General features: G+C 56.9%; 2 protein-coding genes across 3 annotated transcripts in view; both read left to right on the forward strand.

Moving 5' to 3' along the window:
• Nucleotides 1-6412, forward strand: part of POMT2 (protein O-mannosyltransferase 2) — a 42805-nt gene extending 36393 nt beyond the window's left edge. The window contains exons 16-21 of the mRNA XM_040641604.1: nucleotides 1097-1168; nucleotides 1473-1532; nucleotides 1628-1733; nucleotides 2612-2752; nucleotides 2910-3024; nucleotides 3835-6412. Of these exons, the coding sequence (XP_040497538.1) occupies nucleotides 1097-1168; nucleotides 1473-1532; nucleotides 1628-1733; nucleotides 2612-2752; nucleotides 2910-3024; nucleotides 3835-3940 (600 nt within the window). The 3' untranslated portion in view covers nucleotides 3941-6412. The remainder of the gene's footprint in view (nucleotides 1-1096; nucleotides 1169-1472; nucleotides 1533-1627; nucleotides 1734-2611; nucleotides 2753-2909; nucleotides 3025-3834) is intronic.
• A 3693-nt stretch (nucleotides 6413-10105) lies between these two features.
• NGB (neuroglobin) lies at nucleotides 10106-19302 on the forward strand. 2 transcript variants are annotated; one of them, XM_040641611.1, is made up of 4 exons: nucleotides 10106-10222; nucleotides 11672-11783; nucleotides 12581-12700; nucleotides 18273-19302. In XM_040641611.1, the coding sequence occupies exons 1-4, from the start codon at nucleotides 10134-10136 to the stop codon at nucleotides 18372-18374; spliced, it is 423 nt and encodes a 140-aa protein (XP_040497545.1). In that variant the 5' UTR covers nucleotides 10106-10133; the 3' UTR covers nucleotides 18375-19302. The 2 variants fall into 2 exon arrangements, with proteins under 2 accessions (XP_040497545.1, XP_040497544.1); XM_040641610.1 differs by lacking the exon at nucleotides 18273-19302 and adding an exon at nucleotides 14068-15219.
• The last annotated feature ends 1274 nt before the right edge of the window (nucleotides 19303-20576 follow it).

Consider the following 20576-nt stretch of genomic DNA (forward strand, 5'->3'; position numbering starts at 1 on the left):
ATGTCTTGGATTAGTAAAGGAGCTGGATTTCTGAGATTAATGCAGTGAACAGGATGCCCCTGGTTGGTTATAGCTCTGGCTGGAGTCCCCGAGTCTGGGACCGAACTGTAGTAGTTTGAAGGAATCGATTTCCCTTAGCAGCTCCTCTGGGGCCCAGGATGAGTCATTCTTCGTTCTGAGCCCTTCAGTGGAGAAACCCTGACCTAACTCATAGCACCTCACTTCTGTTCTCGGGAAGTGTCTTCTCAATTTGTTCTGATAATGAGGCTGCCACCACTCCTGGTGCTTAGCATCCAGGGTCCTGATCTTTTCCTTCTTGTTTTTGAAAAGCCCTGATTTTGGTGTGTACAGACTGTACACCCAAGTGTTGGACAGTCTCGGCTGCTGGATTAAAGGGGCTGAGTCTGGGTCCTTCAGGCTAAAGTGTGCACTCTGAACGGCTGTACTGTCACTCCCAGTGGGTAAAATGTATTCTTGGGAGGCAGAAACCCCTTAACTTTTTAATGTGTGAAGCGTAGGTAGTCATCCAATATATAAACACGTTTACTGTAGAGCCGTGGTATTCAATATCATGGGAGGCATTTAGAAACAAAAAGTCTAAAAATCCCCAGGAAGGGCAAGAATGAAAAAAAAAAAAGTTGAGAAACACTAGACTAAAGTAACTTTTTCCAAGTTCAGGAACTCATCAGAGTGTCTGGTTTTGTGTTTGAAATTGGCCTCCAGAGGGAACAAGTACGCCAGCCTGATTTTGTATCTGTCTCCCACTAGCCCTCTTGACACCTTCTACTTGGTCTGGAAGACAGATTATCTGTTTTGTGCTCACAGGAAACGGGTCCTTCTTTTTTCTCTCAAGCGTAGTGGGTCTGAATGTACGGTCTCTGGTGGCAGTGCAAGCTTGTGTGTTGGCAGAGTAAGGCAGTCGTAGGCAGGTGAACAGTGACTGAGAACGAGCACCAAATTCTTCCCTGCAAGGGAGGGAGACAGGGGAGGTTTCTCTTGACAGGTGGGTATCTGTCAGAGATGCCCATTCCTCACATTTCCATCAGCTCTCTAGATCTCTGCCTTGACTAGCTTCTTTTCTGCCACTTTCCTGCAGGGGAACAATGGCCTCAAACCCAAGGACAATGAGTTCACATCCAAACCCTGGCACTGGCCTATCAACTATCAGGTAGGTCTCGAGGCTAGAGCTGCTCCCAGGAAATGGAGCCAGAAAAGAGACCATTGAGGCTTGGTGAGGGTGGGGTGGGCCAACTGGGCAAGGCCTGACCTGGCATGAGGTGGCCGGAGACAGGGCTCTGTTTTCTGTCCTGGTTCTGACCTGGCCTTCCCAGAGAGCTCACATAGAATTGGCACTTTCTGAGCCTCCTGCCCAGGCTCCCTGTCTGGAAGGGAACTGGTCTTCCTCTCCGCCGCAGCACATGTGGCTGGGATGCACTGGGCCGTGGATCAGCAGTGTGTCCTCTGTCCCGCAGGGCCTGCGCTTCTCAGGGATCAATGATACAGACTTCCGCGTGTATCTGCTCGGCAACCCGGTGAGTGCCCTGCAAGCTCCCTACGTGGGCCCTCAGCCTGGGAACTTGGGGGGCTGTGGCTCTCCTCTCACCCGCCTATTCTCCTTCCCATGCAGGTGGTTTGGTGGCTGAATCTGTTGAGCATTGCCCTCTACCTCCTCTTGGGGAGCATCATTGCTGTCGCTGTGCAGAGAGGGGCACGCCTGCCTGCGGAGGTTGAAGGTTGGTGCCTTGGGCTGGCTCTCCCCCGACCTAGCAGCTGGCCGGCGCCTGTACTGCTGATGGGCCCTTCTGCCTTCACCCCCCTCTTTCCCCTCTCCTTCGCTTTTTAAAGCTCAGTCACCAAATGCCCAGTACCGTGTTAAACACTCCATCCTCCCAGCAGCCCTGGAGAGTAGAACATTCTTACCCCCATTTTATGGCTTAGGAAGCAAAGGCACAAAAAGAAGAGACTTACCCAGGACCTATACTAGTAAGTGTAGAGCTGAGGTTCAGACCCAAGTAGTCCGAATTTAGAGCCCTCACTTTGTACCTCAGTGCTCTGTATAGAGCTGCCCACCTTTTCTCCTCTGTCGCTCTGTGTCCCGTGGCCCTGTCCTCTGGTGGCGTGGGGACCACAGCCCCTGAGATGTTCCCCTGTGTAGCTTCTGTGTGAACTGCCACAGCCCTAGACCCCCCCCTCCCCTCCATCCTCATCTCTGACTTCATCTCTGCCCTGTCTGCCACTGCAGAGATCTGTGCGGCAGCAACGATGGGGGAGATGGTGGTGGGGTGGGGGCAGCTGTCTGTGGGGCGTGCCGCGTCTTGGTTTCTTTAGAGGCTGGGCTGACTCCTGCTGCTGTTCGGTGCACCTGCATGGGTACCGAGGCCTCTCCAGGCAGATGCTGAGCCACGCTCTCGGGGGCCAGCTGCTCGTCTCGTCCAGCGACTGTAGGCTTGCTCAGCGGCTTGCTGAGTGTGCTCCAGATGAGGGAGGCAGGCCCAGTAAGGGCACGGGGCATCGTCTAGCCACCCAGCAAGGGAGGGGCAGAGCTGGACGAGAGCCTGGGGTCTCTGCCCCCTCCCTGGCTGTTGACCAAGCTGTGCTGCTTGGGGCCCAGGGCTGTCCCAGGTCCTGTTGCAAGGAGGCGGTCAGCTCCTGCTCGGCTGGATGCTGCATTACTTCCCATTCTTCCTGATGGGCCGGATCCTCTACTTCCACCACTACTTCCCGGCCATGCTCTTCTCCAGCATGTTGACAGGTCAGCACTGCCTACCTGGACTCGGGTGAGAAGGGTGGGGGAGCAGCACTGAGGGGGTTCTGTCTGCTTCCTGACCTGGGTGGCTTCTTAGTGCTGCATCCCGGGAAGTCATCCTCTGACAGACCGGTGCTAGCTCTGTCTCTCTTCTTTCTTCTAGGGATTCTGTGGGATACTCTCCTGCGGCTCTGTGCCTGGAGTCTGGCCTCCTCTTCCCTGGCCAGGGGCGTATATGTGGTGGGACTCTTGAGCCTGCTCCTGGGAACTGCCTATAGGTGAGTATCCCCTACCCCTTGCATTGCGGCCCCCCTGCTCCCCACCCACAGCTCTGATGCCTCTGCCTTTGATGCGTCTTAGAATCCCCTGGGGTGCTTTTAAAGCATGCTGGTGCCTGGGCCCCATCCCCAGAGGCTCTGATTCAATGGAGCCAGTTTTCAGAGCTCCCTAGGTGACCCTAAAGTGGAGCCGGATAGGAGAAACCTGGCGCTAGCTGCGCCTTCTTTCTTTTTGCCCATGGGTCCCAGCTTTTGTACCACCCCAGCATACCGGCTGCCTCTCTTTAGTCATCTTGGCTCCCCACTGGACAGCCCTAGAGGGGGTGGGGAGAGGGGTGTGGGGTGTGGCTCAGAATAACTGGAAGGAGGGTGTTGTTTGGCAAGACTCACTACCCCCGCTTCTTGCCATTCTCACAGATCCCCTATTGAGAGTCACTGGCCTTTAGGGGCCAGGGAGGCAACGTTAAAGTGTGAACAGGAAATGATGGGCCTGTGACCTGAGGACACATGCACATTTTAACAAATACTCTGAGCCAAACAGCCATGACCAGACCCCGGGACTGGTCTCTCCCCTGGGCCTCCTGGGAGGAGCCCTTTCCTTGGTTGTCATTAAGCCAGCATCTGCTAAGCTCTCGGACTACAGTGTGCCCACATGGTGAACTCAGACATTGTGATGAGGAGTGGGTCTTGTAGGTGGAGAAGAGCTGGTAAGCTCCAGCAGGGGCTGCTGAATTTCAAAGCTCTGTGGGGCCCCTTGCCCCTGCCGAGGCACTGCGTGCCAACCGCCTCCCTCTGGATTCTCTCTTACAGCTTCTACCTCTTCCACCCTCTGGCTTACGGGATGGTGGGTCCCCTAGCCCAGGACCCCCGAAGTCCCATGGCGGGACTAAAATGGCTCGAATCATGGGACTTTTGAGACCACTGCTACTCCAGCCTGAGTCCAAGAACTTCTGGGGACAGCCAGCTGTGCAGCCAGTCCCTGACCCTCCCAGCTGTGGGCAAAGCCTCCCGAGGAGCCCGAGGAGTTCTGCTGCCTGCCGGGATCAAGCTCTGGGAGCATACCCCGAATTTAACCCAGCACTAGGGAGAGCCGCAGCACTGTCTACAGAGATCCCACCACTGGGAATGCCCCAGCAACAGAGGACATCTCTCAGGCCCGTTTCCCTGAGTGTGCAACATAGGAAGGATGAGTGTGTGAGAGAGTGGGCATGAGTGTGTGGGAATGGGAGGGTTCATTTGTCCATATACCTGTGGAATATAGACCGTGTCTGTGGACAAGTGGGTGTCATAAACTGTAAGAAATAGTCCAGGGCTATAGTAGTATTTTCTGGTATTTCTTTCACACTGGATTTGGTTTGAAAGCAAGAGCCATCAAAAATTCTCTGACCTCCAAGAAGGCTGAGCTCAATGGCCCTACTTTGGAATATCATCAAGGGCAGAGCAGAGGGGGCCATTAAAGCTCTGCAGCCCTTCTCTCCACAAACAAACAGAGCTGAGGGCCCCTGAGCTGGAGGGCTGGCCTCCCAGGTGCTTCCCCAGGGGGCAGCAGCTGGGAAGTCTCTGTGGCAGCAGGTGGCTGCACTTCCTGCCTGCAATGTGCACAGAGGACTGGGCTCTGGGGTGAGGCAGCCGAGAACTCATCAGCCCTTGGTTCCTTGCTCTCCGAGAATATCACATGATGACTGGTGGGAGGAATGGCGTCCTAGCCTTGGCTGCTCTGTGTTCCCAGGCCCTGCGTGCCAGAGGTGGTTTCTTGCTGTGCGTCCTTTTCCCTCTGCATCCAGCCTGGCTACGAGGTGGGGCAGATGCATTCTCCGCATGGTTGGGGGAACCTTTGGGGCCCCTTGGCAGCCGAGGCTGGTGGGCAGCAGGGCAGGGAATCTCTGGTGCTGGGCTGGGCTCCCAGTGGGCTGCTGCAGCCCAGCTGGGTTGATGTTCCTGTCACTCATGAGGTGTTCCCCACTTTTACTTCTCTAGTCTTCCCTGCTGCCCTGGATGCATTTCATTTCATTTCCCTTTCTCTGTGTCACTGTTTCACCGACCTCTTTCTCCCAAAGACCCAGAGCACCTAGAAATGCAGCAAAGCATCTACTCTCTACCACTTTAAAGCCCAAGCAAGAAGCTCAGAGCCGCTCCTTTCACTTCCTCCCCAAATGGAAGAGATTCAGAAAACCCTTGGGTCAGAACCGACCCAGCCTCAGGCCCGCTCTTCAGGCCGCCTGCCTCCTGCCGTGCATGACAGAGTGTTTTGTCTCTGGGGACTGTGATGCTTCCAGGTTTAATGATGAGGCTCTGCCACACTTCATCTTCCCTCCTCTATAGCCCCCACCAGTTCTGACAGGGTCAGAGCTCTTCAGAGCATCTTCGGGAGGCGGTTGCCACGGAGACTGGAAATTGGGCCCAGGGACAAGCTGTGCAACGTACTGGGCGGTGGGGAGGGAAGCTTCTGGCCATCCTTAGCCGTTCAGACCAGCCATCATTAATGTTAATAGAGGAAATGCAGCAATGTCAAAAGCAAGGCAGTTTTGTTAATTAGATCTGGGGTGTGATGACCTCCCTCTCCCAGGGCTGCAACCCTCTTGACTTCCCCTGGCAGGAAGTGCTGCCTGTGTGCTGAGTATGGGCTGTGGGCTTAATTGCGCTTCTGGAAGGGGAGGAGAGCAGGGATGGAGAACCTCTGCTCACCCTTTCTACCGCACCACTGTCCCTCCTCCCCAAAGGTGGAGTTGGTTTCTTCTGAGCTGGGTGTGGGTAGCCATCCGGGTGGGTTCTCCTGGAGGGAGAATGCAGGAGTGTGTGCTTGCTTCTCAGCCAAGAACAGTGGCCCCGTGACAACTGGGACGTGGCCGAGGTCCCCTCGTACCTTCTTATTTGCTACTAGGAACTTTTTGGAAGGGAGGAACTCTCAAGGAGCCAGAGGGGCAGCCACTCTGAGTGAGGGTGAGGAAGGAGAAAGCTCAGCCAGCTTCCTGCCCATGGCTCCCTCCTAATTTGGCTACACCGGGGACAGAGGGTTCCTCTGTCTCTTCTGCGTTCCAAGGATGAGAGAAGAATTGTTGGCTCACTCCCTCCTCTTCCTCTTAGCCCAGACTGGCAGACACTTCCTGAGGACAAGGCTGTATGGGTTGATGCAGCTCCTGGTGCTCAGGTTTGGTCGGTGGAAGACGCTGGGGAGAGGGGAGATCAAGGTGGTGCTCTGAGTGTGGGCTCCAGTGCCCAGGAATTGGCGGAAATGTGACACGCCCCACACACCTGCTGGTGGAGGAAGAAGGTGTTTGTTAGCCCAACCTCCAGCCAGCTTTTTGAGCCACGATTTTATATATAAAAAATAGTTTCCACGGATAATCAGAGGCCATTTACTTTTGTAATAAATAGCTCTTGTTTTGAATGCCATGGTGTTTTTCTTTTCCTTAATTGAATCTGACTTTCCTTCGGGTTCCCAGAAAGAAGACAGGAATGTTTTGAGTGCAAGAACCATTCTACTGTGTCTCAGTGTCTGAGGCCATTCTAATTTGAGCAGAGCCCCTGGCTGGCCAGGTGAGCCTCGTTACCCTGGGGGGCATTTGGGCCCTCACATGTACAAGGTTACTTGAGTAATGTTGTACTTTTGTTTTAACTTATTCCAAAATAAGTAGGAAGCTGGACCTTACTTTTTCTCTTGTAACCCGCCACACAGTAGGGCAAGGAGCGTGAGAGAGTGACAGTCGTCCACTCCTGAGGCAGCTGTGTGGCCCAGCACGGTAGCAGCTTCCATCGTGCTCACCAGAGGCCCCATCCTGGCAGGGGTCTTCTGTTACCAGGGGTGATGTGAAGGGTCCAAAGGACGTGTGTTGGCAGTAGGCAGGGAGGAGAGGAGTAGCACTGCTCTTTGAAGTGGGGGTGGCCTGACTCCCCCTCCCTCTTGGGACCAGAGTGGCTGAAGGGGGTGGGGAGGGGCTCATGCAGATCTTCAGGGGATGGAAAATGCCCAGTCGAGGCAGGTTAGAAAAGGACAAAACACTTCTTGACTGGCACAGCTTAGTTTACCAAGCTCCAACGCCTCTGTGACCCCCTATCCTCCTGAAGGCACAGTGAAGTCAGTGCTGGTTTGTCTCCATTCTACCCATGAGAGATTAAGTTATTTGCCTCAACTCCTGTGATTAGTCAATAGCAGGTCCAGGACTGCCACCAAGTTGGGCTTTTCTGCTGCTCCAGCGTGGTCCTGGGGCTGGAAGCACCTTCCCAGAACAACCTGGCAACCCTGGATCCCTTGGGGAGAAGGCCTGGGCTCAGCTCAGAGGTGTCCAGGTCTAGCACGTTCCTTCATACATGCTGCTTAATGCAGCCGCAGCTCACCGGCGGCTGGTGTGTGCTGGTGCACCCAGCCCCGTGGTTTCCGGGGAGGAAAAAAAGCCGTGATAGGCAGTACTTGCCAATTTCCGTGGTGTAAATACTCCCACCGTGACCCATTTCAGGCTACCATCCTGACGTCACTACACGAGAGTTTGGAAAGATAGACATGCACAGCTAGCTCTCTGAAGCCATCGAAGAGCCAGCTCCAGGACACCTCTGACCCAGACCCGGTGACCTTGGCTTGGTCTGAACTATGGGCACAGCTCTTGGTCACAGCCCATCAACGTGAAGGAGGCAGTGGAGCACAGAGGCCTAGAGGATGGGCTGGAGACAGACTTGAGGGCAAAGCCTGGCCCCACCGCTTACAACTATGTGCTCTTGGACTCGTTACCAACCCCCTGGGCTTCTATTTCCTCAACAGTGGAACCAGATGACAACAAATGGTACCTGCTTGATAGAGGTCTTGTGAGGATGAAGAGTGAATGACATAAAGATCCTTGCAAAGCATCGGGACAGGAGTGCTCGGTGGGTGCTAGCTCCGTTACTGTCGGCAGCTCCACCTCGGTGACAGCACCCGTCTAGAGCAGCACTCAACGCTCCTCCGTTAGAATCTGCCGCCCAAGTCCTGGGCAGATGCCAGGCAACGAAGGGAGAGCCTGTGACTTCTTCAGCCCTCAGACACGGACTCAGACCCTCCGTGTCCTGGTTGGAATACCCACCCTCCCCCCGGGCCCTGCATAGGCCCAGCCAGGTTCTCAGGCCTTTTTTCCAGGGAGGCAGAGATTACAGGGCACTTAGCCCCCTCCTTCCGCCTGGCTTGAGACGGGCAGAGTGAGTGCTGACTCCACCGCTTACCAGCTAAAGCCATGAACGGCAATTAACAGACCCAGACCCTGTCCAAAGGAGAAAGGAGGCAAGAGGGTCCCAAGTATAGACTATTGCCAGGAAGTGCACACTGGGTGGAGTGGGAAGCCTTAGATAAGCCAGGTGGCCTGCACAGAGCACAGGGCATCTGGGCACTGAAAGGTGAAAGTCACCAGAGACCTATGTGGCCTTCCCCGCATGACCTGTTGACCTGGCTGCAGGGCCATGGATACCAAATGAGAAATCTAGTCCCAGAATAACCTAGTGTTCCTCTCCCTTTTGCCCCCAGTCCCTTTGTGCTCTTACTTGGGGATCTCGGTTGGACTCTTTAGGACACAAGCCAGGCTGCCTTACCATTGCTCTCCTGCTCAGCCAGGAGACCCCAGAGATGTGTGGGGACACGGGGAAGAAAGGAATAGGGTGTACTCCAAACTCCTGGGCATGGAGCTTCAGCCTGTCCATGACCACTGGCCCAAACATCATCTTGTATCCATGGAACCAAAGGAGGTGGGTGGAAAGGCCCCTAGAGACCCCACTACCCGACCCCCTTACTGAGGACACTGAAAGAAGTAGGGAGGATAAGAGGAGCTAGCTAGGCTCAGGAACTGGAAATAATGAAGGATAAATGAAGGTTTGGCTCTCCAAAGCCTGGGCCACTAGCACTGGGCTGGGGCCGGAGGAACTTTAATGCTTGAAAGAGAAAGGCTTTGGGGTGCCTGGGTGGCCCAGTTGGTTAAGCCTCTGACTTGATGTTTGGCTCAGGTCATGATCTCAGCGTCCTGGGCTCTAGCCGGCTGTGGGGCTCCTTGCTTAGCGGGGAGTCTTCTTTTCTCCCTCTCCCTCCCCCTCTCGTACCCCCTTAAAAAGAGAGAGAGAAACAGAAAGGCTTAGGCCTGACAGGTGGTCAACTGCAGACCCTGAATGGCAAGCATGAGACTCCGCTACCCGAGCTTCTATTTAAAGTCCATTGAAAATCATGGAATAGTAGAATGCTGGAACTTCACTCGCTCAGTGTCCAGGTATTGCTGTGGTCACAGCTGCTGTGCCCCAGACCTGGTTCTGGCCAAGCAGAGCTGGGGCCAGAACTGCAGCTGACAGATTGTTAAGATGCTGTCTCAAGAACCCCCAGGCCTGGCTGGAAATGGCAGCGGTCCTGGGCCTGTCCCTAAGGCTGAGAGCCCTGGTGGCCCCATGTGCAGGGACGGGGTTGGGGGTGGGGGGATGCTTCGGTCAGACCCAGAGTAGGGCAGAGGGCCTCTCCAGCCTCAGCCTGGTCACACAGGCTGGTGCTCGCATCCCCTGGTCCCACGTCGGGGCAGAAGGAAGAACCTGGGCCAAGGGGGTGGCAAACTCTAATGCCTCCAGGTAGCGCGGGAGGGAAGTTTGTGGAGAGGCGGCACAGGCAGAGCCTACCTAAAGCGATCAAATTCAGTTGGAGCCCTAACCAGCAAGGGGTGAAATCATCACCAGTTTCCAGATGAAAAACTGAGGCCCAGAGAGGCTCGACGATTTCTGTGAAGCTCTGAAGGCCAGGCGTTTCCCGGGCCACCAGGTCGTCCCTGGCCACAGCCGGTTGCCCAGAGATGAGCGCCTTGACGGACGGCGGGGGGGCGGGGGCCGCGGTTGCTTTAAAGCGCCCGGGCCGGGCGGCGCGGGGCGGGGCGCTGTCGGAGCCGCGGGGCGCAGGGCGCAGCGGCCGGAGCGGGGTCCCCGGAAGCGCCAGCCCGGCGGGCACGGCGGGGCGCCTCCACCTGGGGCGGGGAGGGAGCGGCGAAGGCCCCCGCCCGGCTGAGGGGAGGGGGCCGTAGGGGGCGCAGAGTGGCCCGCGTCGCCGCGGAGATGGCGCGGCACGTGCGGTGACGGTGCCCGCGCCCCGAGGGTCCCAGCCTCGCGCCCCGCGTCGCCGGGCGAGCATGGAGCGCCCGGAGCCCGAGCTGATCCGGCAGAGCTGGCGGGCGGTGAGCCGCAGCCCGCTGGAGCACGGCACCGTGCTGTTCGCCAGGTGAGGGCTCCCCGAGCGCCCCGGGGGTACGGGTGGCGGGTGCCTCGCCAGGAGTGGGCTCCCGGCGGCTGGACCGGCGCCAGAGGAGCGAAGATTGGCCCGCTGCCCTGGCGCCGGGGCGCCTCCAGATGTGCGCCAGAGGAGCGGGAACGGCGACGGGTGGCGCAGCCCCTTGGGCGCTTCCCCCCCGCCCCCGCCACGGGGGGCGCGTTTGTGGCGACTCCCGGGGGCAGGCGGGGGTCCTCCGGGGCGGATCTCCTTACACTCTGGCCAGGAGGCGCTGGTCTCCGCGCTGCGCCCCCTCCGTGGTTCTGCTCCTGAGTTCAGCCCTTGGGTGGTACCTGAAGGGGTGCCCCGAGGGCTCCTGCGGGGAGGCTGTGCCACGGCCTCTGGACCGAGGGCGCGGTCCAGGCCCTAGGAGTGACACGGCCAGCAGCCAACAGAAGGATAAATCTTTCCGAGGAAGGGACCAGGCTAGGACCAGAGAACCACCAGGGAAGGAATGACAGACCCCCATGTTTCACCACTGGGGAGAGGGGTGAGGGGTGCGCAGACCCCAAGGGGAAAGGAGGCCAGTCTCCAACCTTACCTTGCGAGTCTCTAGGTAACTCCTCTGCCATCCCCAGAGGCAGTGCTCTGTCACCATGGTTTCTCAGGAGGTTTGGCTCCCAAAGCTGGCCCAGAACTTCTGAGGAGGCTTTCGCAAAACCTCTTCCCCAAAGGGGGAATACATTTGTGGGGTGACACAAAAGCCGAACGAGCCCTCTCAGATGGGACTGAGAGCTTCTGCTTGTGCCACTGTTTTCTCTGTGGGCTTAGGGACCCTCTGTGGTTCTGCTACTTCGGAGCTGTGTGACTATAGGCAGGTTACTTAAATTCTCTGAGCTTCTGTTGCCTCCTCTATAAGGTTGGGTAACAGCAATACCTACTGCTTAGGATTGTGAGGGATACGTAAATTAACCACATGTAAAGTGCTCAGTGTCCAGTAAGTGTAAGGAGTTCTTAAGAGCACCGTTATCATCATTGGCCCAAGCCCCTGTAGACATGATGAGACTAGGAGGTTCGGACCCAAGAGTGGAAGGAAGAGAGAGAAAGAGAAAAAAGAGAGAAGGGCTTTCCTATTTGAGGTCCCCTCCCTGTCCCAGGCCTCTGAACTGTTTATGGAGGGGCTGCTCTATGCCGGGTCCTATGAGAGGCCTAGGGACTCATTGCTCTTTTCAGGGTGCCCCTCGGAGCCAGTGGAAGAGGCGGGAAAGGGGCACCAGCACAGCTGGCAAAGGGGTCAGTGCCGGGTTGGAGGGTGGTTCTGGCTTCCAGCTGAATCCCTGCTCCCCACCCTCACCCCACCCCACCCCACTGCCGCTGGGCCGGGCCACTGGGAGCCAGGGCTCCTGGGGCTGGCTGGGCCTACAGGGACCGCAGGGCTGATGTCTGGCCCTCCCCCCACAGGCTGTTTGACCTGGAGCCCGACCTTCTGCCGCTCTTCCAGTACAACTGCCGCCAGTTCTCCAGCCCGGAGGACTGCCTGTCTTCCCCCGAGTTCCTGGACCACATCAGGAAGGTGAGGCGGAGGCTGAATGGCCTCAAGATCCAGCAGAACGCCCTCCCGGGAGAGAATGAGAGACTCGGACTAGGGAAAGTTCCTTCTGCCCTGGCCTGGTCTCATTCCCCTTCTTCTGCCCCCCACCCCCACCCCATGCCAGAGGCGTCTGCTCCTTGCCGTCTGTGCTGAGCTGGGCAGAGCCTGGGGCCCCCTGTGCTCAGCCAGCTGGTCCCTGCTCCACCCTCGCCCTCAGTGTTGTCCCCGACTCCTGAGGGTGGTGTTGGCACTGATCCACGAGGGGTCATCTGCCTATGACAACATGACAACCAAGCTGGGGTTCCCGTAGAGGCTCGTGACTCTCACAGTGCCTCAGTTTCTCCTTGTCCGGGGCAGACAGCACGGTCCCGCTGCTGTTTAGGGCTTTGAGACCCTCAGAGGAGAGGAGCTGCCGTCATAGAATAACATTAGCAGTTTGGCCACATGTTGAGTGCCTACTGTATGTAGACACAGATGGCCTTGCGTTTCTTTTCTTCTCTTTTTTCTTTCTTTTTTTAAGATTTTGTTTTATTTTTTAAAGTAATCTCTACACCCAGCGTGGGTCTCGAACTTACAACCCTGACCGAGATCAAGAGTCGCACGCCCCACCGATCCAGCCAGCCAGATGCCCTGGGGCCTTGCATTTCTGATCCTGGAGAACTGAGGGTCCTGACTGACCTCTCTTACTCCTGGTTGGGACCCCCAGGTTCCGGACTGTGGTTGTGAGCAGGTGGGATTGCTCTTGTCTCTCCGGTTCACTGCTCCCTTGGCCTTGGCAGGTGATGCTGGTGATTGACACTGCAGTGACCAATGTAGAGGACCTGTCCTCGCTGGAGGAGTACCTTGCTGGCCTGGGCAAGAGGCACCGTGCAGTGGGTGTGAAGCTCAGCTCCTTCTCGGTGGGTAAAGTGGCGCTTCCTGCCCCAAGGCCACCACTCTCCCAGTGCTCCCTGTCTGTCTGTTCTTTCTCTCCATTCCCATACCTTCAGATGACTAGGGCTGGGGGGCTGCAGCTGTTACTTCCGTGCTGTGTGACCCCTGGCACTGCCTTGACCTCTCTGAGCCTCCGATTTTTCTTCCCTGGTGTGGCTTCTCTTAGAACCATGGAAAGTTAAAGAGCCTCTGGGGTTAGCCAGTCTGCTCAGTTTCCTATCGCTGGGTATAAAACCATCCCAAGCAAACGACTTCGATCTCTCTGGGTGCAGTGGGGCAGTGCTTTTGTTCCACGCGGTGGGGCTGGAGGCACTCATGGACCACACTCGGCTGGGAGCTCAGCCGGGGCTGCTGCATCCAAGATGGCCCGTCATCCTTCAGGGTCTCTCTCCCTGTGGCATCTCATTATGTGGTGGACTCGCTGAGCTTCCTTGCCGAGTGCCAGCTGAGTCCCCAGAGGGCAGAACCCCAGTGTGCCAGCCCTCTTCCGACCCCTGCTTGCATCCCCCGTGGTGACGGCTCAGGGTGAGGGACTCCACTCAGGGGGCGTGAAGCCTCGAGGTGTGGCTCACCGGGGGCCGCTGACGTGACAAGTCTGCCACAGAGTCCACTCCCCCTGCCAGATGGTAAGCGCCCTGAGGAAGGGACCGAGTTAGTCTTGGCCTCTCTATCTCGGGCACTCGTACCGGGCCTGTCTTTAGTGGATGTCCGGTAACTCTTCGTGGAAGAAGTAAACCGTATTTTGTTCTGACAGTAACAAATGAGAGCCATTATTATTCTTGAAGGCCTACTGTATACAGATGCTGTGCTTTCTGTAGATGACCTCCTTTGCGAGTCCCAGCAATCCAGTGAATTGGAACTTTCACTTTCCCTGTTTTACTGATGAAGCAGCGGAGGCTCCGAGAGGTCACAAAACTTGCTCAAGGCCACACAGCTCATCAATGGCAGAATCAACAAGTGAACGCGGGTCTGTCTAGTTTCAGAGTCTGGGCTCTTCACACCGTGAGCGCAGCCTTGCAGAGGACGAAACGTAGGCCTGGGGGCAATGACTTTACTTGCTCTGAGCCGGAGTCCCAGGCAAGGCCTTGGCCCTAGTCATGGGGTGATTGCAAGGCTGGGAATGGAGTGAAATGCATAGTTCACTATAAAGCCTCACATTTAAGGGGAAAGAGGGGGTCCCACGTGGTACCCCAGGATTGGGGCACAAGCCAGATCAGGAAGCATGGACACTGTGCAGGAGAGAAGAAAGGTCCGGGCCTCAGTTTTCTTACCTGTGGAATGGAGCGATGCCTGCCTGCCTTCAGGAATGACGAGGTGCTACTTGCCTCTGCAGACGGTGGGGGAGTCCCTGCTCTACATGTTGGAGAAGTGCCTGGGCCCCGCGTTCACACCAGCCGTGCGGGCCGCCTGGAGCCAGCTCTACGGGGCCGTGGTACAGGCCATGAGTCGAGGCTGGGATGGCGAGTAAGAGGCGGCCGCTGCTCGGCAGCCTCCACTTGGAGGCCCCCGTCCGTCTGTGTCTGCCTGTCGCTGTGTGTCTGTGGTCGCCCAGGCTCCCTTAGGCCTCCCTGCATCTTGGTCCTTGTCCCCTTGGCTGTTCCGGAGAGGTGATAGAGCTGGACTGGGTCTCTGTCCCCTTACCTCCAACCGTAGACAGGGATGGGTGGCTTTTCCTTCAGGAAGGGGCTTCTGGATTTCCCTGCACCCCCAGTAGCTTCTTCCCTTCCTGCCTTCTCTTCCCTCTGGCACACCCCCCTCCTCTAGGAGAGAGCAGTGTTTTGGTCACAGAGGTGGCATGGGGCTGGGAAGGTGGAGAGCTCTGAGAGCATGGGTGCTTGTCAGCCACCCACGTTGGGTGGGCCTGGGCCAATAGGGGAGTGGGCGGCTGAGCTTCGGGGACCTTCCCATTTTGCCTGCCTTCCATGCTTTTCTCTCCCAGGGGCATTGCCTTTCACCAGTAAAGAGGAGGGACTTTTTTAGCCTTCATGGTGGAATCCCAGGTAGTGGGAGCAGGTAGTCAAGGGAACCGCTGAGGACGAGAGAGTTGACCTCATCTGGGTCTCAGATGCCCCTGCCAGAGTAGATTTTTCTCTTGCTGTATCCCATTCCCCCATTCAAGCTGCTGCTGGGGGCTTCTTTAGTACCCCTCTGCAGGAACCAGCCAGCCAGCCAGGAGGGGTGGGGCTGGGGAAGCGCAAGGAAGGAGGGGTGATTTCCTTGCAAAGGGGCCTGGGTTCTGGTGGCTGTTCCTTACCACCCCCCTCCAGCAGGGCTGGGTCTTATCTCCCTCCAGCCTCCTTTCTGCCGCCGCTCACACCGACTGTGGGGCCACAGCTCCCCACGTTTAATACCTGGTGTGTGCCTGGATGTAGGCTGCTGGATAGAAGAGAGAGTGGCGGGAGAGGTCCTCCGCTTTTGCCCCAAGCTGTCTGCACTTTTACCTTCTGCTTCGTGCCGTGGTTGTATAAACTCATGAGGAATAAACCTGTTCTGTGTGCCTCTCTGACCTGCCAGGACTGGTGCTTTCTTGGGTGTTGGCTTGTGGCCAGATGAAGCTGCAGGGCAGGGGACCTAGGGCAGGGTGGGAGGATGGGGTCAGGAGGGCCAAGGCCGGGGTGGGTATAAAACAAAGGAGAGGCTCGGGGAAGGCCAGAAGCTGGTGGAGGAGATGGAGCTAGGGGTTTGTAATGGAAACTGGTGGGCAGGGCACCAAACTCACTTCTTTTTCCTCTTGGGCACACAGCCAGACTACATTTCCCAGCCTCCTTTGCAGTTGGGTGGGGCATGTGACCGAGTTCTGGCCAATGGAATGTGTGGACATGTGTACCACTTCTAGAGCTGATCCCCCAAAACTCCTGCATGCTCCTCTGTGCTCTGTCACCCCTCCACTAGCCTGATGCAGATTTACAGCAACCTTGAGGGCCATGTGTTGAAGGTGGCAGAGCCACAAGGTGGAAAGAGCCTGGGTCCCTGAATTGCTGCTTGGAGGAGAGCACCCACTAATCAGAAGTGCCTGGTGGGACCCAGGAACTTCTCCATCCTGTGGAACGAGGACTCCCATTTTGAATTTTATAGGAAAGAGACACAAACTTCTGTTGTGTTTGTGTCATTATACATTTGGGGTTGTTTTGTTATAATACACCCCTCCACTAATCCCTGGTCTGAAGTAGTTTACTGGTCAGGAGTCTGGGAGCCCACCTCCTGGGGGACAAGGTGAAGCCAGGATAGAAGGGGGCCAGGCTCCAAGACAGCAGCAAAGGGCCCCAAAGATATATAGGGTCTCTGGTGTCAATCCCAGAGTGGGTTTTTTTAAAGAGATTAAATGGGTTTAGCTGGGGTGTACATTGGAGTTGAAGAGCAAGTGTGAGCGTGTATGAGCGTGTGTGAGCGTGTGTGAGTGTGTGTGGTCAGGAGGATTGGGCAGATGGAGGTAGAGACCAGCCAGGGACATGGGGACAGGCGGCAGCATTAAGAGTGGGCCTCACGGGAACAGGATTGTGGGGCCCTGGAGCCCAGCTGTGAATGGTTGGAGGGGTCGCACCCGGCCCCCTGCCATTGTCCTGAGGCTTCAGTTTTCTCAGCCAAGACCAGGGTTGCTGCTGCCGCCAGGGCCTCCCCAGCTCCCAGCGGGAGCTCGTTTTGGGGAAGCTCTGGTGACCAGCCTGCCAGGCTGTGTGACTGCAGACATTGAGTCTGGAGCGTGTTGGGAATGCTTTCCCCACTGCGGCACCACAAGCATTTTCTCTCGAGCCCAGGGCTCCGGGGAGGGAGGGCCTCCTCCACCGTGAGACCTAGGAACCGCGGAGACTCGGGGGGCCACGCGGGCCTGTAGCTCCCAAACGTCTTACTGGGGTGACCTGGCTCTGGAAAGGCCCAGCGCCCTTCTGGGCCTGGGGCTTGAGCCATCCTCAGCATGGTGTGTGTGTGTGTGTGTGTGTGTGTGTGTGTGTGTGTGTGTGTCTCCGTGTGTGTGTGCGCGTGTGTGCATGCGAGTGTGTGTGCGCTTGTGGTGGGGGGTGGTTCCTTCCTCCTCCTTTCCATCTCAGCCCTGAACCCTCTCTCCCGTGTTCCTCCGCATTCTGCCAGCCCACATGTCCCTTCTTCTACAAGGAGCCACCCCTCCCTCACCCCTTCCCTCACCAGCTACCACTCTGTTTCTCTACTTCCTCTGATAGCCAAACTCTTCCAAAAGGTCTTCGCTCTCCGTTTTCTCCATTCCTGTGAGAGCGTGGGAACCTACTTCAACCAGGCTTTTGCCCCCACCCCCATCTGCTCCACCAAGCTCACCCAGGACCTCCGCCCTGCCCAGTTCAGAGCTGGAGTCCCTGTCCTCACCTTGCTCTTCTGCTCAGCAGCCTTGGAAAAGTAGATCACTCCTCCCTTTTAAACTTTTTCTTATAGAAAAATGTCACATACACCAAAATCTGAGTCTAGTGAATCTCCGTGTTCCCTTCACCCAGCATCGACTTGAGCAACTCAAGACCTCCCCCACCCCCTTTCTTCTGCTGGAGAGTTTTTAAAAGCGAGTCTAAGACTTCGTGCTCTTTCACCTGTAAAGTCTTCCATGGGAACTTGTGGCTGATACCTTTTCCACCTTAATCCACACCATCGACATACCTGCCAAGACGAGCAGTATCTCTCAGCATCGCCTAGTGACCAGGCTGATTCCAGATTCTCCTGATGTTTTTTGCAGGTGGTTTGTTTAGTCAAGGACCACACATTGCATCTGGTTGGGTCTCTTAAATGTCTCCTTCTTGGCCAGCCCCTGTCCCATGCCTTTGATTTGTGGGAGAAACCAGTTCACTGGTCCAGTGGCATCTCCAGCGTTCTGACGTGGCTGATGCTTTCTCAGGGCATCTTTGAACTTACTCCTCTGCGCCCCATAATCACTGTCAAGTGTAGTTAGCGCTGGGCGCTCCCTGCTTACTTTCTGAGTTCTTTTCTTCCCTTGGGTTCCAGATGCCAGGGTCTCCCGGGTTTCCTCCTTCCTCAATGCTCGTTCTTCATTCTCCCTGCAGATTCGCCTCCCATCTCCCCAGGCCCTCCTCTGGTCCTCTGCGCAGGTCTGAGCCGGTCCCGTGCTTTCAACACCCCAGATGCTGATGACTCCGGGTCTCGTCTCCAGCCTAATGCCCCCCCACTCCAGACCCGTATCCAGCCCCCTGCCCAACGTCCCTACTAGGCATTTCAAGTGTAACACCACCAGAGTAGAGCCTGGTATGTTTCCTGACCTGCTGCTTCTGGCATCTGCTTTGGTAAACCTGTCTATCCTGTCGTTCAGGCAGAAGAACTGGGAGCCACTGCACTTCCTCGCTTTCTCTCAGACCCCACCCTCATCCATCCATGAGTCCTCAGACCTGTTTGGAACTTCTCTGTCTCCCTCCTCATTGCCCACCCCATTCTTGTCTGAGCTCCCATGGCATCTCACTGGATGTCTCCTGCAGATCCCCGATGGGGTTTTCTCCTCCGCCTCGTCCCCACCCGAAGGCTGCAGTGATCGCCTCGGAGCCTAAGGTGATCACATCTCTCCCCCACTAGGAATCCTCCAGTAGCCTCCATGTCGCTGGAGTAAAGCCCAGGGTCCTGCTGCCCTCCCAGACGGCCTCACCCTGCTGCGTGCTCCGGCTCCCCGCTGCCTAGGACCCTGGATTTATTCCTTCCAGATCTGCCCCGCAACCCCTCCGTGCAGCCCGCACATGCCCCCACGTCTCATTCCCAGAGAAGCTCGCTCCAGATCCTTCCCATCTGCAGTTACTCCCACCCTTCTTCAAAGCCTTTGACCCTGCTGACATCTGCCATATACGTTGGCTTATTGCATTTATAATCTCTTGCAATCCAAACGGGAAGGCTGCCGTGAAAGCCACTTTGGGCTCTGTGTTCAGAGAGGCGAGCAGAGGTGACTCTTCAGGACTTGCTCACAGGGACGTTTTAGCCAGAAGTGATCCTTGAGGCCCTGTGTGTGTCCCTCCGGCCCAAACAATAGTCCTTGTTACAAAGTAAGATGATGATAATGGAAGTTGTGCCGGCTCTAGGTATCAATTGCTTCGAAGACAGAAGATAAACGTCTGGGCCTGTTGATGACCTACCCGCACCTGACACTTGAGCTCCCTGGAGGCCTTCCCAGCCTGTGGCTTTGTACTTAGTTATGGGCTGCAGGCCTACACTCCCCAAGGGGAGACACAGCGTGGGGTGCCGAGACCAAGCCCCCCTTCCGGAGTGCCAGGCTGCGGTTGTCTTCCTCATCCACAAGAGACTTGCCTTCTCAACCCTGCCTGACACTAGAGTCACCTGGGAGGCTTTTGTAAAATAGGGGCACCTCGGCCCCACCCCAGAAATTTTGGGTTGTTGGGGATGGGACCTGGACACTTGGATTGTTTGAACTCTCCCAGGAGACTCGCACTTGCAGCCAGGCTAGAGAACCGCGGCACCTGCAGCTGGGGCCCTGCCAGATGATCAGGGCGCAGGGGCCATCCGATGTTTAGAAAGCAGCTCCGTTGAGGCGCCTGGGTGGCACAGCGGTTAAGCGGCTGCCTTCGGCTCAGGGCGTGATCCCAGCGTTATGGGATCGAGCCCCGCATCAGGCTCCTCTGCTGTGAGCCTGCTTCTTCCTCTCCCACTTCCCCTGCTTGTGTTCCCTCTCTCGCTGGCTGTCTCTATCTCTGTCAAATAAATAAATAAAATCTTAAAAAAAAAAAAAAGAATATGGGAATCTTCCTTTAAAAAATAAATAAATAAATAAATAAATAAATAAATAAATAAAGCAGCTCCGTTGAGAAAACTGTGCACGGCCTTCCTGTAAGCCGGCCCCCTGGGTTCCCCGGGGCCTGCCCCAGAGCCGACTCAGGAACCTGGCTTTGGCCAGCTCGGAGTGTCCTTGGGACAGACCTGAGCTCCCGCCAGCAGGACGGGATTAGGCGGTGGAGAGCCAGCCCTGGAGGAGCCCGAAACTGCTCCAAGGTTTGGCCTCCAGGCAGAGGCTCCCAGAGCCCAGGGCCCTCCTGCTTCCTCCACAGCCCTGCAAAGTACAGCCGGCATAGTGCAGCCTGGCATGCAGTCAGGGGCTCCAGGGCCCCAGTGGGCACAGCCCTGTCCGATCGGGGTCCTGGGCCTCCCTCTTGGCTCCCTGTTGGCCTGTGCCACAGCCCCACTCCCAGCCCCGCTCTATCGACCTTCTAGGCCTCCAGTCCTGCTGGCCTGCTGAGTACAGAGAAGACTGACAAATCCCGTCTTCCTTTCAGGACTTGACATGCCTGGGGCTCTAGCCCGCCCTCTGCAGCTTCTTTGTCTGTCTCTCCCTGAGCAAAGGGCCCTGAAATGTCCGCTGAACCAAGGACTGGCCCAGGGCCTGCGATCTGGGGGCCCTGGAGGCTGTCCAGGAGAGCCTGAGAAGCGGCTCTTGTGACGAGGATTCGAAAATCCTAGAAAAAGGCCCCTGGTCCTACAGCAGCCATCAGCCCACCCTGAGATTGTCCTGTCTTCGCAGGGAAAGGTGAGGGGGGAGACCCGCGCCTGCAGCCCCGTTCCCTCTGTCCCCCAGCTGAGTCTGCTCCACTCAGCGATAAGGCAGAGCAGCTGTCCTCCTACCCCTGTTTTCGGGACCAGCCTCGGTTGCAGGAAGGCCAGAACTTTGGTCTCCCAGGCCAGGACACAGCACCCCCCAGAGCAGGGAATTTTCCCCCAACTTACGGCGGGTACAACAGCAGACGTAAGTAGCCTTCGCTGGAGGGTGTTTCTTACCCCATTCGGGCCTGACCTGGCAGTCCCATTTATGTCCCCAAGACCCAGCCTCTCCTCCACGTCCCCCTGCCCTCGTGCTGCTGGCCGCAGCCGGCGTAGACCTGA

The sequence above is a fragment of the Ursus maritimus genome, unplaced genomic scaffold, assembly GCF_017311325.1.
Source record: "Ursus maritimus isolate PB19 unplaced genomic scaffold, ASM1731132v1 scaffold_25, whole genome shotgun sequence".
In the NCBI taxonomy this organism is placed as follows: Eukaryota; Metazoa; Chordata; class Mammalia; order Carnivora; family Ursidae; genus Ursus; species Ursus maritimus.

Coding starts and splice junctions, on each gene's coding strand:
- NGB (XM_040641610.1), top strand. CDS start 10,134: ATGGAGCGCCCGGAGCCCGAGCTGATCCGGCAGAGCTGGCGGGCGGTG. Junction 11,784..12,580: donor TCCTGGACCACATCAGGAAG/GTGAGGCGGAGG, acceptor TGGCCTTGGCAG/GTGATGCTGGTGATTGACAC. Junction 12,701..14,067: donor TGAAGCTCAGCTCCTTCTCG/GTGGGTAAAGTG, acceptor TTGCCTCTGCAG/ACGGTGGGGGAGTCCCTGCT.